Genomic DNA, 17,765 nt, shown 5'->3' with positions numbered 1-17,765 from the left:
GGGACACTTTGACCAACTGCTCTGGAGCTCAGGCAGAAAGGTTAGCGCTAGAGATACACCATTTATAAGTCACAGCATAGAGATGATATTGAGATGACCTTGTGTGGATCCTCAGGGTTTCTCTGTGCTGTAGTTACAAATAATGGTAGGTGAGCAGCAGGTGTGTGGCTGTCCAGGTGTGACCAGGCGTGTCCGTGGAACCCAAAATCCAGGAAGAACAAGAGCAACAAGGACAGACTACATCCATAAGAGGGATTCCAGGGCAAATCTCTGTCCCATGAACATAGCTTTACCAGATTTAACAAATAAAAACATCGCATGAGACAGTCTCATACTGAACAAATTTATTCATTATTTATCTGAAATTAAAATGTACGTGGATGTTCTGCATTTCATTTAGCAACCCTTGTTGGACATCTACAAGAGTTCGAAGTGTTCTGTTTATCTTCCTCTCTCTCCATCCCATACGTCCCACCATTGTAGTTCTACTTTTTAGTACATTGGGTTACAATGGTTGTGAATCTCTTCTTCCTCTTAGAGTTTGTATGCTTCCTTCTACAACCTTGTACAACCATTACATTGAAAAACCAGAGCTGAGTAGAGACATTCAGAAAGAAACTTTATTCTTTCCTCTCACTGGCCCTTTAAAACCATTTAAAGGCCTTTTTTGTTTGTTTTCCCTGTTCCACGAATGAAATCTCAGGCCCCTCATTTAGAGGACACTCCAGTCACTTTTAGTCACAAGCATAATCTTGGTTCAATGATAGGATGTTTAGTCCAGTTTCATAGTCCTGACTTTAACCTTCATATAGAAACTTTGTCCTTTCTTGGAGCCTGGGAGCATCTGACAGGGGATCCTAAAGCCGGGGGACCGTGGGGTCCACTTCCCTCTTATTTCCCTACTTTGATCCTCTTCTCCTATCCCCTCGATATCTCCAGACATGTTCGGGGTCACTGAGAGGGAGGAACAACTGGAGGAAGAGTGAGTGAAGTTACTCCCACTTGGCAGATCTTCAAGGTGATTCTTTCCAGGAAGTCTTCAGGGGGTTTTCAGAGGGCCCCCCCTCCACACTTCTGTTCCCCATAAGCAGTGATACGTCTCCCCACTGCCCCCCTCTCCTCCCAGCTGCTGCATCCATCTCCAGCCTCTGTGCTGAGGTTGTCCTCCCCCTGACAGGAAGCCCTCTTGGGTAGGGTGACTTTAAAACAAACAAACAAACAAACAATCCTAAATTGTAGGAAAATACCTCTACTTCTGCTAAATGCAGCTGGCTGCTGGTATGGCCGTGTGTCTTCCCCAGGCATTTCCCCAAATGCCTCTCACTATTTGCCTTTCTCAGGCATGAATCAGATATGAATCTCCAGAGGACCCACATCACCCTTTCAGTGTCCCCTCCCTGGCTTTGAGTGAGGGGACACACACCATCCTCTCCTCCCCCAGATGGAGTGGTAGGTCCAGGAATGTGGCAGCACTCCAACCTTCTCCAAAGAAATCAGCTCTCTCAGCCACTTCAAACTCTACCCTTTAATATCCCTAAGGACTAAGGGCTTCAAAGTCAGTTTCCAGCACCTTCTCTGCAAGTCCTACATGGGTGTTCTGGAATTTCTCTTCAGAATGTGGGAGTCTTTTCCTCTTATTTTGCCAATTTTGGCTTTGGTGCCTTAGCTGCCGTTGAGGCAAAAGACTACCATCTTACCATCTCTTGTTATATTTGTATTTTTCAGCCCTTAGCTTGGTGCCTGGCGTCTAGTGGACACCCAATAACTGTTTTTTGAACCGATTAATTATCAATAAGAAACTACAGTTAAGAAAGGAGGTTGTCAATTCACAATCCTGATAATCCATTAGTTTAGCACACATGAGGTATTTCCCTGAACCCCGAAAATTTACAGCTGAAGTGAGACAGGAGTTGAGGGAATTCAGTGTCTGCTCAACTCCTGACTCCCCGAAGCATGGTATGAAAGAACATCAGTAACAGGCTCTCATGTAATGTGTTGGTCTTGAGTTCAAGTGGAGGCTCTTGGGAGGGTGCTGCCATTTTTCAGCTGTTTGCACTCATCCCTACGATCTCGTCTTCTGCCTTGGTTTTTCCTGTGCTCCTCAGTCATGAGGACCATGGCTCTTCCTGTGTCCACCCATCCCCAAATCTGAATGATACCTCCTTACCATTCAGCTTACACTTCCTCCTTATCCTCCTCATCAGCCTGTCCCCACACACTTGTCACAGCCCTTATCTTTCTGCATTGTGTACCCCTGGAAGCTCCAGGAAGACCAGCACTAGATCATTCACTCTGTATTCCAAGAAGAGAACCAGGCAGTAAGTAATAATGCATGAGTGAGTGAATGAATGAATGAATGAATGAGTGGATTGCCAGGAAAGTATCAGTTGTAAAACCTCATAGGCTGGGTTTCAGGGGTGGATCTGTCCTGGCCTATGACCTTCAGCTTTTATTAGAGTCCAGCCTGTATCAAAGGGAGGATTCTGGTTTGGGTAATCTCTTCCTTTACGGTTCTCATTGGTGGCTCAGTGCACCTGCTAACTGAAGTGTAGATATGTGTATATATATATATGTGTGTGTGTACACACACACACACACACACACACACATATATATACATATGTTAGCAGGTGCACTGAGCCACCAATGAGAACCGTAAAGGATGTATGTATAGTAGACTCATGCCCAAGAATCACATCACATCACAGAGTTTGATCAATTATTTTCATCTTAAGGTTTATAACTCCTTTTCTCAAACTCACATTCTTTAGTCCACCATCTTTAGAAATATCACTGGGACTGTGACATGAAATGACTAATTAAGAAACATAATTCTGTTCATATCCTAGCACTGTTATTCAGTTCATATGCAGGTGGGCATTGTAGAAATCAGTGTTAAAATTCTCCTGGACTAGTGCACCTGGGTAGCTCAGTCGGTTAAGTGGCTGACTCTTGATTTTGGCTGGGGTCATGATTTCAGGGTCCTGGGATTGAGCCCTGTGCCAGGATCTGTGCTCAGCAGGGAGCCTGCTTAAGGATTCCCTCTCTCCCTTTCTTTCTGTCCCTCCCCCGACTCACAGTACACATGCTCTTTCTTTCTCTCTCTATCTCTCAGATAAAAAATTTTTAAAAATTCTCCTAGACTTTTTACTCTTCCAAAAGTATTACAATGTTGGATGTGTGTCAACATGTCTTTTTCCCAGCACCAGAAAAATGGATCTTTTATTGTCGAATCAAGTTAAAGCTAGAATATGGTAAGAACTCGTGGTTAAAAGGAAATTCAATATATTATATGGAGAAGAAGTTTAGTATGTGTGGCAAGAGCATCTGATCAAACTGAAGATGAAAACAGGCAGGAATCTATTTTAGTAAATTACATAACTCATTTTCTTAGGTTTTAGAAAATGCCCAAAGTATTTCCATTTGGGAATTAAGCAAATGGATGTCCTGATTTGATGACATAAAATATATTTCTTTTCTTAAGGGATTGCAGATGTTCTTGAAACCACCCTCTTAACCATAAACTTGTAAAATTATGTACATACCTCCTATGAAAAGAGGCAGTAAGAAGGTTGAGGTCAAATCTGCTGGTTGTCTACCCAACGTTCATGTTCTTTTTTTTTTTTTTTTTTTTTTTACCAACAGAGCCCTGATTGTCTTGAGGCTTTAATGTGACCAGCTAAAACCTCTATTTTGTATCATCTCATATAAAGAGATAAGACTAATTCTGGCCAATGAGATAGAGGTGAACATTATTGGGGAATTCTAGGAAAGCTCCTTACATGGTGGGTTAACTCATATGGCATGTGCCATTTTCTTCCACCATACACACCTTATTCCCATTTGGAACTTGGACCTGACACCTGGAGCTACAGCAGCTATTTGTGACAATGAGGCTTGATTCCATGACCTAAGGATGATGGAGCTGAAAGATACAAGGACAATGGCACATTGAGAACATTGTGGAGACTCTGTGCCAGTTTGGGTTGCCTGGTTTTGGATTTGTCAGTTTCAGCCATGTTAGATGAGAGAAATGATATCTTATGTTGTTTAGGCCCCTGTCTTTGTTGCCTGTAACCAAAAATATTCTAAAAGATGATGGTGTGTTTATGGGAAGGTAAGTTCATGTATATCTTGCTTGAGAACTCACCAAAGAAACCCTTTTCATATTATTCATCATGAAAAAATTAGAAACATTTTTCTTTTTGAAGTTGTTGCACTGAACATACCATCTGATTGATTTTATTTCAGAGGAAATATAAATACTTTTGGTTCTAAATTTAAATTACACACACACACACACACACACACACACTTAATTGACTGTGTCTATATTCCAGGCACTATACTCCACAAGTTATGTGCAATTTATCTCATTTAATGTTCACAGCAAGCCTGTGAGGTATTATTCTTATGCTCATCTTGTACGTGGGGACACCGAGGTTGAGACAAGTAAGTATCTTCATATTAAGTGGCAAAGAAAGGCCTAGAACTGAGTTTGTTTAGCCTCAAAGCCAACATTGATGATCACTACCTTGTCCTAGTTCCTGGGACATGGACAGATGAGCATGAGCCCCGGAGTTTTCATCATTCATCAAGTCAACAGAGAGGGTGGTGGAATGTAGGGTGATTTGTATAACAATAAGTACATATAATCCATCAAGTTGTACCTGCTAGCAAAATTCAACAGATAAAGAGAGTTTGTATTCAGATGGATGATTCCTAATACCCAGGAATTTGACGTGCATAGAGCATGGAGATTCTGGGTAGATGTTAAAGTATGTAGCCAACTGGGCGTAATTAAAACCAAACTGAGCATACTAGGGCCTTTTCCTGAAAACAAACAAACAAAAATAACAAAAACCAAACAAATAAAAATGGCGGGTGTTCCCACTTGGAATGGGGCAGGATATGGACTGTCTTCACTGCCTTCCTGGCCTCATGGCCCACCACCTCCCTCTCCCTTGCTCTGTGCACTGCATTGCCCTCCTTGCCATCCTACAAACATGCCCGCTCACCTCAAAGCTTTTACACACATCAGTCCCTCTGCCTGGAATGCTCTCCTTCTCGATAGCCTTGAGGCTCATTTCTTTACATGGTTCAAGTCACCGCTATGTGACTGCACCAGCCTTCCCTGACCATGTTATCTGCAAAATGGTCCCTTCTGTTGCTGTCTATCTCTTTGTCTTGCTTTATATTTCTTCATAGCATTGAATGCATCTGATATATAGAAAGAGCAAAAGAAAAGGGTTGGCTAATGCCCACATTTTATCTGAGGAACAGTAGCTTGGTTTGGAGCCAACACAAGAGAGTACTTGAAGGTAAATATTGAAAGGAATGTGAAAGGCTTTATTATGGAGGGTCTCAAATGCCAGAAGGAGGGGTTTGAATGTAATACGGTAAGTGGGAGTCATTCTTCAATGGCTCCAATTCTTATTGTGCAGGGAAGTAACTCATTGGAAATATTGTTGTGGGAGGTTATTTTGGTGGAGTCTGGAAGATGGCTCACAGTAGAAAAGAGCAAAACCCAGGAAGACTAGTTACAAAGTTAGTGAAATGATTAGGGACATAAAGACAAGAATCAGGAAGATATCTTTTTACCCATTAAAGGACATTGATATTGGATGGGGAAGGTCAGGGATGTCTTAGTCTGCTCCGGCTGCCTTAACAAAATCCCACTAACTGGGCAGGCAGCTTAAGCAAGAGAATTTTATTTCTTGAGGTTCTGGTGATGTTCCCAAGGTAGGTTTTCATTCTGGAGCCTCTTTTGGCTTATAAGCAGCTGCCATCTCACTGTGTGCTCATAGAACCTCTTTTTTGTCTCTTCCTCTTCTTATAAGGACATTAATCCCATCATGGGGCCCCAGTCTCTTGAGCAGATCCTAATTTAATCACCTCCCAAAGGTCCCACCTTTAATACCATCACATTGGAGGCTAAGCTTTAGTGTATGGATTTTGGGGGTCCACAAACATTCAGTCTATAATAGGGAAGAATCAAAGAGGGTGATTAGCTTTTGGATCCTAGTTGTGGTATAGTAGGTGTGGGCAAAACCAGGAGGAAGAGCTACCTAGGGGAGTATATGGCAGCCATAATGATCAATTATGAAGCACTTTGGGGTGGCAGTGTCTTTGGGGAGCCCATACCTCCTCAGGAACACCTTTCTCAGTAGAGAAGGTGGTTAATTAGCAAACTTTTAGTTGAGTAGGGTCAATCATTTTTGTGATGTCAAGGGCTCTGCTCACCCCAAGAGATAGATCATGTTCATTTTTATCATCTATATGCAGTTCTGTCCTGACCTCAGATACCCAAATACTAATTATAGTCTGGGGTTTCACAATTTTTAGCTCAATTTAGGGAACTGATAAGATAGTGATGAAAAACTTTCACGTCCTGAAAAGCTAATTTCCCCTAAGAATCCAAGCTACAGAGGAAGGCACAAGTTAGATTGTATTTCTGATCACATAATAATCCCTTTTTCCTTCTCCAGAACTCACTTGGCATTCCATGAGCTAACAGGACCCCTAGGGTTGGCTTGAAATCAGGAATAAATCTCCTGGGGCTATCGGAGCCTTTGTCTTAGTTTGTGTTAGTCCAGACTCTTCTTGTGCTTTCATGCTGGGATGGGGGAGGGCCAATCGCATGAAACAGTGACAGATTGCTCCAGTCTGGAGACCTCTGACCCTGGCCTCACCACTCAGCAGCTGTGTAATCTCAGTCTTCATTTCACTTCTCTAAGCCTTGGTCTCCTTTTCTTTAAAATGGCAGTGCTGTAAAGAAGGAAAAAGCAATAAAAATTAAGTGCCTGGAGCACAGTAAATGCTCAGGGAATGAACCTTTATTATCACCATCATCATCATCACCATCAACACCATCATCACCATAACCATTAGCATCACCATTATCACAATCATCATCGCCATCACCATTATCACCACCATCATCACAACCATCACCATTATCACTACCATCACAACCATCATCACCATCACTATGGTAATCACCACCATCATTCCAACATCATTCCTGACCACCTTGCATTAATGCAGACCCAGAGATTCAGGCTCTGCCCTCCAAGGATCTACTGGAGTTTATTTTTAGTTTAGGTCCACTTCAGAACTGTACTATTTTAGGACACATGTGATAAAGATGGAAATACAATGGACATTTCCTAAAATACTGGTTTGTTAACTTCTGAAATACAATCAGAAGAAATGCTGTGAAACCTTCCTTAGGTTTCGGAATTGGAATCCTGAGTTGATAAGCAATGGGCTCAATCTCCAGATATTGGGGCCTTTCCAACTGTAATTTTATAATGATCTAATGACCATTCCAGAGGCTTTCACCTCAGCCTTAGGGTGATTAATTAATGTGATCTTAACTGAAAGAAGCTGAATTAAAATGATAATACTGAGTATTTTAACTCATTTTCTGTAGAGATCTTCAGCAAGAAGTTATTTTTCTAATGCCCATATACATCATTGGTGAGATTAGTAAATTATAATCATAAATGAAAAACCTTATATCTGTCTTAATTTTTCGTTCTTTAAGGATGTCTAGGGTCCTGCCTAGTGAACAGTGGTCCACATTGCCTCACTTTGAATTAAATGACTCTAGAAAAATTCTAATTGAAAACAAAAGAGGAAATATGGTTTTTTTCCCATCAGTTGTAGGATATAACATTGGTCATAAAGTAAAACATTTTTTAGGTTCGCACTAAGATTTATGGAAATATCATCTTCTAAATTATTTTATAATTAGTGAAGTCCTCAAACAGTGTTATAGGAAACACATATATTGCTATAGAGTACAAAGATTCCAATAAAGCAATATTAAGATAACCAATTTCAGCAACAAAAAGCAAAATAAACTATTATTTGTAATATGTATATAGAAAATAAGAAACATTTTTATAAGAACTACAAAAAAACAGAGATAATAAGATTGGATGCTTATGAAAATTCTAAATAAAATCTTTTTTCTATTTCATGAACTGTAGTTTTGTAGCTGTGAAAATATGTACTTGCCAACTCCTTATATCTTAAATCTACAATAAGAATTAAAGACACTGAGGGGCACCTGGGTGGCTTAGTCAGTTAAGCATCAGACTCTTGATTTTGACTCAGGTCATGATCTCAGTGTCTCCAGATCAAACCCTGCATCAGACTCTGAGCTGAGCTTGGAGCCTGCTTAAAGATTCTCTCTCCTTCTTTCTCTCTCCCTCTCCATGCACCCCACCCCTCATGTGTGCTCACTCTCTCCAAAAAAGCAAACAAAAAACAAAAAACATTGAACATAAACTTTAAGCTGTAACCAGAATTATTTCTTTTTCCTCAATTAAAATTATATTTAAAATGGAGATTAGTTTTCATCCTATCATTCTATGATTTTTCCAGTCAAAACCAATTTTTCTTACCATGGTATCTCAGCAGAACAAACTAGGAAATCATATGTGAACTAAAGAAAGTGAAACAGATTTTTTGGAAAGTTTTTATTTAAATTCCAGTTAGTTAACATACAGTGTAATATTAGTTTCAGGTGTACAATATAGTGACTCATCACTTCCATACTTTACCCAGTGCTCATCATCACAAGTGCACTCCTTAATCCCCATCACCTATTTCCCCCATCCCCCCACCCACCTCCGCCCTGGTAACCATCAGTGTGTTCTCTGTAGTTAAGAGTCTGTTTCTTGGTTTGCCGCCCTCTTTTTCCCTATGATCATTTTTTTGTTTCTTAAATTCCACATATGCGTGAAATCATGTGGTATTTGTCTTTCTCTGACTGATTTTCCTTAGCATAACACCCTCTAGCTCCATCCACATCATTGCAAAGGCAAGATTCCATTCTTTTTTTATAGCTAATATTCCATCGTGTGTGTGTGTGTGTGTGTGTGTGTACATATCACATCTTCTTTGGTCTCTTTCCATAATGTGGCTATTGTAGATAATGCTGCTATAAACATTGGGAAGCATGTATTCCTTTGAATTAGTATTTTTGTATTCTTTCAGTAAATACCTAATAGTGCAACTGCTGGGTCATAGGGTAGCTCTATTTTTCACTTTTTGAGGAGACTCCATAGTGTTTTTCAGAGTGGTTGCAGCAGATTACATTCCCACTAAAAGTGCAAGGAGGTTCCCCTTTCTCCACCTGCTCGCCAGCATCTGTCGCTTCCTGACTTGTTAATTTTAGCCATTCTGACAGGTGTGAGGTGGTATCTCATTGTAGTTTTGATTTGTATTTCCCTGATGATGAGTGATGTTGAGCAACTTTTCATGTGTCGAAACAACCGCTTTTTAAAAATACTGTAAGGGAAAAATTCCCATAGCTTTTAGTAACTTTAGTAGTTTCTTTTTTTTTTTTAAATAAAAACTATCTCAATTTTTATAATTATGAAATATAGAAAAGATATCAGAGTACCAAAAATAATATTACGCCCATATACTCACCACCAATAATAAACCAATTGTTGTATTTCCATCAGTTCTTTTAAAAATAAATATGATGAGTGATTCTTGAACATGTTTTTATACTTTTAGTACAGATTAGAGATCCATAAACCTCATAGTACTGTATTTTTGTGTTAAAGTGCACATAAGTGGTTTTATGAAAATCCTCTGTTTGCTGTTGAAGACTTATTATATGGTGAATATTGAGTACTCAGGCCATTGAGCATTGTATCACTTATGTTGAGAGAATTAAAGAAATCATAACTAAAACACTTGTTAGAAAAATGTGTACCTTAGCTTAATATGCCAAAAGGAAAAGCTAGTGAGTTAGAGTTTTATATTTTATATACATATATAAAATATTTTATATTTTACCTACTGTATGGGGAGAATGGAGTAATTCCCAAACATACAGTGCGTATGTTTGCTTTAGCAGCAATGTCCACAATAGCCAAACTATGGAAAGAGCCCAATGTCCATTGACAGATGAAGAAGATGTGGTATATACATATGTGTATATATATGTGTATATACATATGTGTATATACACATATATGTGTGTATATACATACACAGTCGGAATATTATGCAACCGTCAAAAATGAAATTTGCCATTTATAAAGATGTGGATGGAACTGGAGGGTATTATGTTAAGTGAAATAAGGCAATGATCATAGCAGTGATATGAGGAATTTGAGAAACAAGGCAGAGGATCATAGGGGAAGAGAGGAAAAAAATGAAACAAGATGAAAACGGAGAGAGAGATAAATCATAGGAGACTCTTAAACTTAGGAAACAAACTGAGGGTTGCTGGAGTGGAGGGGGGTGGAAGGGATGGTGGAATAGACTGATAGACATTGGGGATGATATGTGTTGTAATGAGCACTGGATAGTATATAACCTAATGAATCATGGACCCATACCCCTAAAACAAGTAATACATTAAATGTTAATTAAAAAAAAGAAATGGTCTATGTATGCATCATTCTGCATAAAACATAGAAAAGTTCAATTTGATATGTCATAAATTTGGAGGATCAGATTATTTAACATAAAATTATGAGCCCATTTCAGAATATAGTCATCCCTCCTGGAGGACTTTTATCTTTTGCAAGAACTCTGATTGCTCACTTAGAAGCTCCTAGGAGTAAAAATTCACATAAATTGTAATAATTTAAGAATTAGTTGTCATGGATCATGATCCAAGAATATTTCAAGTACTTAGATAAGATGACTAGTACCATTAAATAGAAGAGAGCATTACTAGCCTTACCAGGGATGGAAGTATTTATAACACATATTCTTACTGGTATTCATTCTACTGGAAATATGCAAAACTATCTCAGCAAGTATAAAGTTGACGAAAGCTGCAAATAAAATGTATGCTGCATAGAATTTACTGGTAGATTTTAGAAACTAATTAGATGCAGCAAAATGTGTAAGGTAGGTATGCTGATGCTAGACCTTCACTTTAGAGTTTCTTCAACTTTGTTGGACTGACATGTGGTAACTTTGCTTTGCATATACTCATTGTTGAGTATTTTTCTTTTTTTTATAAAAGATCTTAGAGATCATGGGGGAGAGGAGTTTAGAGGGAGAAGGAGAGACTCCCCATTCAGCAGGGAGCCTGATGCAGGACTCAACCCCAGGGTCCTGGGATCATGACCTGAGCCAAAGGCCGATGCTTAACCGACTGAGCCACCCAGATGCCCCACTGCTGAGTATCTTAAGTGAAATACCAGGAACAAGACATGAGTGCTTGTCCAAATTGCCCAAATCAGACCCTGCATTTTGTTAGTCACAGCCGTTTGTCAAATGCAACGTGGTGAGCTATTGCATGGATTTGCCCGAGGTAGATATTGTTATTTACACTCAAATTTCTTTGGAAATAAATGGCTTCCTGGTGATGATAATAGGTTCCAAATTCTTTTTAGCTCATCAATGATTCAAATTTATTTTATCCCCTCCTGTATTGCAATTCGTCGTTGATTTAAAGTTTAGTCTTCTAACTCATGTCTGCCTTGTACCACAGGTGTCTGGCGCAAGCACTCACCATATATTTGCTGGAAGAATCTGTTAAAGTTCTGTGCACCGTGCACTTTGTATACATGACCAGTGAAAAGCTCGGTCCACGGAGACTGGATACTGCAGAATTCTCTTGTGGGTTAGGAAAAGAGAGATTCGAGTTTAAAATACCCTGTGTTGGGTAACTTAATACCCACTCCGTGCATCCCAGAGAAAGAGGATTCTTGCGTGCCGTCCGAAGCGCTGCGGCACTTAGCGCCAAAGCCCCTGGGGAGGAAGGAACGCTGAGCCCTGGGTTTCGCCGAAGGTCAGAGGGGCTGGGTGCGAGAGCCCCAGGTGCTCAGGCCGGCGCCGGTGGAAGGCTGTGCGCTCGTCGGCGCTCTAGAGCCCCGATACCCAGCACAGCCAGTAAGCGGCGCTGGGCCTCGGGTTTGGCGGGCCCGAGCAGCAGGCTGCGGATTACCTGCAGCAGAGGGGAGCCGGCGAGCTCCTCCCCGCCCGCCGCCCCCACTCCCCGCCCCCACCGCGGCACCAGCCCGGGCTCCGCGGGCTCGGCGCACTCGCTCGCGGGAGCCGGGGCCGAATAGTCGGCGGCGGCAGGCAGGGAGCGCGGGGCCGACGCGGCTGGGCTGCGGGGTCGCCCTCCTCCCGCACAGTGCGGCGCAGGGAGGCTCCCGCCTCGGCCGCCCCCGCCCGCGCCTCCTCCCCCGCTCTGCAGGCGGGGACCGCCCGGCGCTCGCACCCGGCCGCCGCGGCCCCCTCCGCCCCCGGCTCCGGACAGCGCCGCGGCAGCAGCGGCAGCACAGCGGCGGCAGCAGCGGCAGGAGGCAGCGCGAGGGGCCGCCGCCAGCGCCGCCGGGCTCCGCGGGGCTCGGGAGGCAGCCCCGGCGAGAAGGCGCGGAGCCATGGCCGATGGGGGCGAGGGCGAGGACGAGATCCAGTTCCTGCGAACTGTAAGCGGCGCGCGTCCCGTGTTTCCCCGGGGGACGGGGGCGCCATGCACCGGCCGGGGCCGGGCAGAGCGACGGCGGCAGCGGGGGCGCGCGGGCGGGGCGGGGTGCCCCGCGGGCTCCGGAGGAGCCGTGTGGGGGCGACGGGAGGGAACGGTGCGTGTCGGTGCGCTCGTGGGGGAAGCCGGGGCCGGAGAGCGGCTGGAGCGCTGCGAGCGGGCGGGAGGCGCGCAGCCTGGGTCCCGGGGCGCTGAGGAGCGGCGCCTGGGAGCCGCGGGAGTCCGGGAGGAGGGGGCCGTCTGGCCTGACCTGTGGCGGGGCCGGCGCCTTCCGGAGCGCCGCGGGGGAGGGTGCGGACCGGGCGGCCCGCGCGGAGCTCGGGGCCGACGGGGTCGCGCGGGCTGTCGCCGGGAATTCCGCCGCGGCGCGGTTTCTCTGGCTTGCGGGCTGGACCCGCGCGCTGTCGCGCAACACGGGGACTCGCCTACTTGGCGTAGAGCGCGCCGCGGCCGACTGGTCCCGGAGGGGGTGCGGGACGCGGCCCCCAGAGCTCCCCCAAGTCCGGGTGCTGCGGAGGGGAGGGGAGGGGAGTCTCCCCCGTGGTCACCGCGGTTCCCCGGCGCCGGGGCCGTGGTGATGCGACCGCTTGCAGAACGTGGAAGGGATGGAAGACGAGAGAGTGCGCGCGCGCGCTTGTGCGTGTGTGTGTGTGTGTGTGTGTGTGTGTGTGTGTATGTGCGTGTGTGTGTGTGTGTGTGTGTGCGCGCGCGCGGGGGTGGCGGGGACATTGTGAACGTGTCGTTCTCCAAATGCTGGCTTACTGAATGCCTAGTGCAGCAAAGTGTGTGTGCGTGTATGTATGCGTGTGTGCGTGTGTGTAAGGGCAGGGTGGCTGCCCGGAATTTCCACACTGGGTGGCAGCAGGGAAAGGCTGGCTCCACACTAATACAATTTTTTTCTCCTTAAGTACCTCTTGGCACTGCTCCTTCCTCTCGCTGATTTGTTCTAACGCTGCAGATACTTCCCAGGCCGAGGCATTGCTCACCTCAAAGCTGGGACTGGAGAGCCTCTTGGCAAAAGAAAATGCTGTAACTTCGCGTTAAGAATAACCTCGTTAGCATTTGCAGCACCCCTTCCATGCTTTTCCTGCACTTGTCTCGCTCGGGAAGATCGTCCCTTCCAGGATTCCTCCACCCCCCGCCCGAGGACTGCAGCTTCTGCTGTCACTTCTTTCCTCAACAGAGCAAAAGAGATCACTTCCTAATTACCTCCAGAGTTAGGCAAATCATAGAGACGCTGAAATCTTGAAATATTAACCAGACAGTAACTTTGAGGGGTGAAAACAGTGCAGGTGATGTATTTGGGAACTGAACAAATGAAAAGGGTGAATTTGTCCGAGAACGTTTTAAGTGATCGGTTTTCTTTTTTTCCTTTTGCTCTTCTAATAGTTTTAAGGCATTCATTTTTGCTTACTATTTGGGGTGGGGGCAGAAAGCCTTTGGAAAGGACAAAATCCAGGGTCTGCATGAGATGGAGAATGATCTGAAGGAATGGCTGTATGTTATGCACCATTACGTATGCTTTAGAAGTGCTACTGGCCTCAAATCCAGCTCTGACGAGCCGGAGCCTGTATGCTAAAACCTTGCTCATGGGAGTGTTTTAAGCCTACTAGTCATACAGGTTATTATTATTATTTTAAGTGAAAAACTGTCTATAAGGTTTGAAAAAAATAAGAGGCACATGAAAATATGTTTCTCCAAACCACGAGATCTTTTGTTCAGGTGGACAAAATATTTAGTTGCTGGGTCATTTTTAAATTCAGGTGTTTTGTTTTTTTTTTCCTTCAAACTCTATAGGGTTAAAATCAGCTAGAAAATTTTGGAAGGCTTCTTGCACTCAAGGGCTTCCTGCAGGCTTAAATGTTAAGCCAAGCTGGTTGGAGGTGGTTATCAGAATGCTTAATAGAGACCCGGTAATGTGCTTGCTGATGGGGTTCTGTGCATATAAAGTAATGTTAACTCTGCGCCACTGAACGGCTGCCTGTCAGCCCCAGCAACACCTCTGATAAGTGGGTCCTGTGTAGAGATCTGGCAGTCCTAAGCTGGGATTTTTCTTTTAATAAAACATCCGTAGGTTGTGCTGATGATAAATGACCTTGAAGGAGGTGGCACAGTGGAGCAGGGGAATTTTTTTTTTTTTTTTTTTTTTGGTGTACTTAACATCTAAAAGGAAAACGTGTCTTTTCCTCTAAGTTTTACAATTTCACAGGGAAATATTCAAACCCTTTACCAGCTCCTCTACCTTCTGCCATGGCTCCTTTCCATCTTATTCCCTTAACCTGAGTAGGTGAATGGCTCAGAAATGGTAAATGGAGTTCCTAATGGAGAGAATGTTTTTCTTACAGTAAATTCTTCTTTTTTAAATTTTTTTTTTCTGGGTATTTCTTTGTAGTGTGCTGTCTTGCAATAGTGTCATTGTGAGTTCGTTCTTTCTTTCTTTCTTAAGCTAATGATCCAGGGAGTACTAACAATTTATATATTGGCTAAAATAGTTAGGAATTAAGGACAAAGCTATTGTGTTTTTTTAAAAAAAGAAACAGTCATTAGGAGTCCTTAATGGTGAAGCTGACTGATCATTTCCTATATCTGATTAGAACACCTTAAGTATTATCTTTGGGTTTTTTTTTTTTTTTTTTTTTTTTCCCAAGCACTGTAGCTCGGTGATGCACCCTTGGCATCCTTCTGTCTACAGAAAGCTTTTTTTCCTTCTTCTTTTTCTAGAGGAGGTTTGTGATCGCTGTTAAGGGAACCAAAGGTGAAACCTGGAATGAACTGTGTCCATGAGTTATGGCCACGGCTGTGAGTTAATTCTTCATCTGTGAAGGGGAGTTTTGTCACCGGTTAGCCTTGCCAGCCCCTCTCCCATCTCCTTTCCATTATGCAATTGTGAGTTTGCTAACATTCCTTTCAAGCGCTTCTGTGGATGAATGATCAGCTTTGATTCATCGGCTGCCCCACCTGCTGGAAGCGTGCCCTCCCTGATGCGTTTATCTTTGAGGGAAATTGAGAATGTGGATGTAGGTCCATTGGGTGTGCTGGAGCAGAATCCTACCCTAAAATGAGCCCTCACCCCATAACAGACCTATCCACTGTCATATCCCAACATGCCCCGGATTTGGAATGTGTGGTTTATTTTGTTGTAAAATTTTCATTAACTTTCTTGTGTGTCCATGAGCTGTAATTTGGTATTTAAAACCATGGACCTCCGAAGTGATGCTCCTCTCTCTTTTTCAAGCCATCTTACAAAATTTTATACAAGGAATCCTGGACTTGAAGAAAACCCATGATGTGAAATGATCTTGGTCAAAGGTTGATTTTTCCAAGTACTTCACCTTTCATTTGCGTAGACCAGTTGAGTGACCCTTGGTGTACACTGTGATGTCTACTTTTGTACTTAGGCCTGGACTGAGATTGAAAACAGAATTGGGGCTGCAGAAATTACTCTGGCCCTCCTGCCTTCCTTTGCAGAATGAACCGTTTCACTGTGAATTTCTTCACAGTGCTTGTCCATCTTGCTGATAATGATAAGAAGCATTTTAGAAAGTACTCAGCAATTAGTAGTAAGAATCATAAAGTGTGAACGCCAGTGCCCGATGGTGTAACAGAGATTGGGCTGGAATGTTTAGCCCCATTTGTCGAGGTACAGGAAGGTTAATTGTACAAACTCAGGGACTCATTGGTGCGGAACTAAGACTAAAACTCAGATATTAGGCTCGTGTCCTTTCCAGGAGAGAATGGCTACTTCTCAGGGCGCTGTTCAAGTCTGTTTTAGCTTTGCAGCAAACAGGATACCTAATCACTTTTGTCAGCTGTAGGAATGTCATAGAGTACAAAGGAGAAGACTGAGTGAGCCGTGAGAATTTGCACCTTTTGCTTCTTTGATAATGAAGGCGTGAGGAGCTTTAGATAGACATTGACTTTTTTTGTTTTAAGGATCTGCTGGAAAGCACATCCAGGTTTACATAATCGGACTTTTTTTTTTTCCTCAAAATATTGGTGTGTACACATTTGCAGGAAGGACAGACAAACAATTAGGCCACTAATTTATTTGGCCTTCAGTCTTATTTGTGCTTGGGCTTCAGGTAAGTGTTTTTATCAAGGCTGAATTCACTGAGAAAAGATTGCTACTTCTGGGGACTGTGCTCCTGCAGATAGAGCCCTTGGGGAGAGGGAGAGACACCGAAGCACACATTTGTCTCCCAAAACTGTGACATTCTGGACATTTTGTTAACTCAGAGAAACATCTGTTGAACACCTTCTGTATGCACAGTGTGATAGTTGGTGTTAAGGAAGCGTCCAAAATAAGGAGACATGTTTGCAATGACAGTCTCTAAGAAAAGGTTTAGCAGCTGGCATGGAACAATCAGGAAGAAAAAACACATGTAAAAATTCTGGGATATTAAGGTAGGAGGAGACCTTCAGAAAACGTCCCTGGTCTACCTCTGCACCTCCCCACCCAACATTTTGCAGATAAGGAAGCTATAGCATGGAAAGCTGGAGACACTCCGGCTCAGTGTCAGCCTCCAGATTGGGGCTCTCTTGGTCACGCAGCTGTAACAATATCATAGACTTGGTGGCTTCAGCAGCAAGATTTATTTTTGTCATGATTCTGAGGTCGGGGAATCCAAGATCAAGGTGCTAGCAGGTGCAGTGTGTGACCTTTTGCTGGTTTGCCAATGGTCATCTTGTCATATCCTCATATGGCCGAGGGAGAAAAATCATCTCTCCTGTGTTTCTTGTTCTGAGGGTACGAATTCCATTCATAAGGGTCCCAGCCTCCTGACCTCCTCCAGGGCCCACATCCTACTAGCTCCCTCTGGGACTTGGCATTTCAGTGTGTGACTTTTAGGGAGATGCAGACAGTCAGTGGCGTGGAGTAACACAGAAGGTGTGAGCATCTCTGCAGAACGGTCGGAAAGGTCATTCCCAGAGCACCGTTCTTCTTTACAGAGTAGATTTAAACCCACTGTCCCATTTGATTCTTCTCTTCCCCTTCCCAGGCAGGGTTCACTGTCCACATCTGCTTCTGTCCTTCCGGCCACAGAAGAGGAAGCTCTTTCCTTCTCTCTAAAGTTGTAGTCTTCACATGTCCGAGAGCCCAGTGCTTGCCTCCTGGTCTGGGATGGGACTCAAGCACACAGTTTCCATCCTTTCCTTGCCTCCCTCACCACTGTTCCTTCCGGTGGATGTGGAAGCATAGTCCGTCCTTCCTTTCTTTCTTTCCTTCCTTCCTTCCTTCCTTCCCTCCCTCCCTCCCTCCCTCCCTCCCTCCCTCCCTCCCTCC

General features: G+C 43.8%; 1 protein-coding gene across 7 annotated transcripts in view; it reads left to right on the top strand.

The window, feature by feature from the left end:
• The first annotated feature begins 12,040 nt into the window (after positions 1–12,040).
• Positions 12,041–17,765, top strand: part of RYR2 (ryanodine receptor 2) — a 740,314-nt gene continuing 734,589 nt past the window's right edge. For all 7 annotated transcript variants that reach the window (XM_032883093.1, XM_032883091.1, XM_032883088.1 and 4 more), the window contains exon 1: positions 12,041–12,425. In XM_032883093.1, coding sequence (XP_032738984.1) covers positions 12,378–12,425 — 48 coding nt within the window. In that variant the 5' untranslated portion in view covers positions 12,041–12,377. The remainder of the gene's footprint in view (positions 12,426–17,765) is intronic.

The sequence above is a fragment of the Lontra canadensis genome, unplaced genomic scaffold, assembly GCF_010015895.1.
Source record: "Lontra canadensis isolate GAN:19392208 unplaced genomic scaffold, GSC_riverotter_1.0 scaffold85, whole genome shotgun sequence".
Classification (NCBI taxonomy): Eukaryota; Metazoa; Chordata; class Mammalia; order Carnivora; family Mustelidae; genus Lontra; species Lontra canadensis.
The sequence above is the reverse complement of the archived record's forward strand: the minus strand, read 5'-3'. Positions and strand labels throughout refer to the sequence as shown.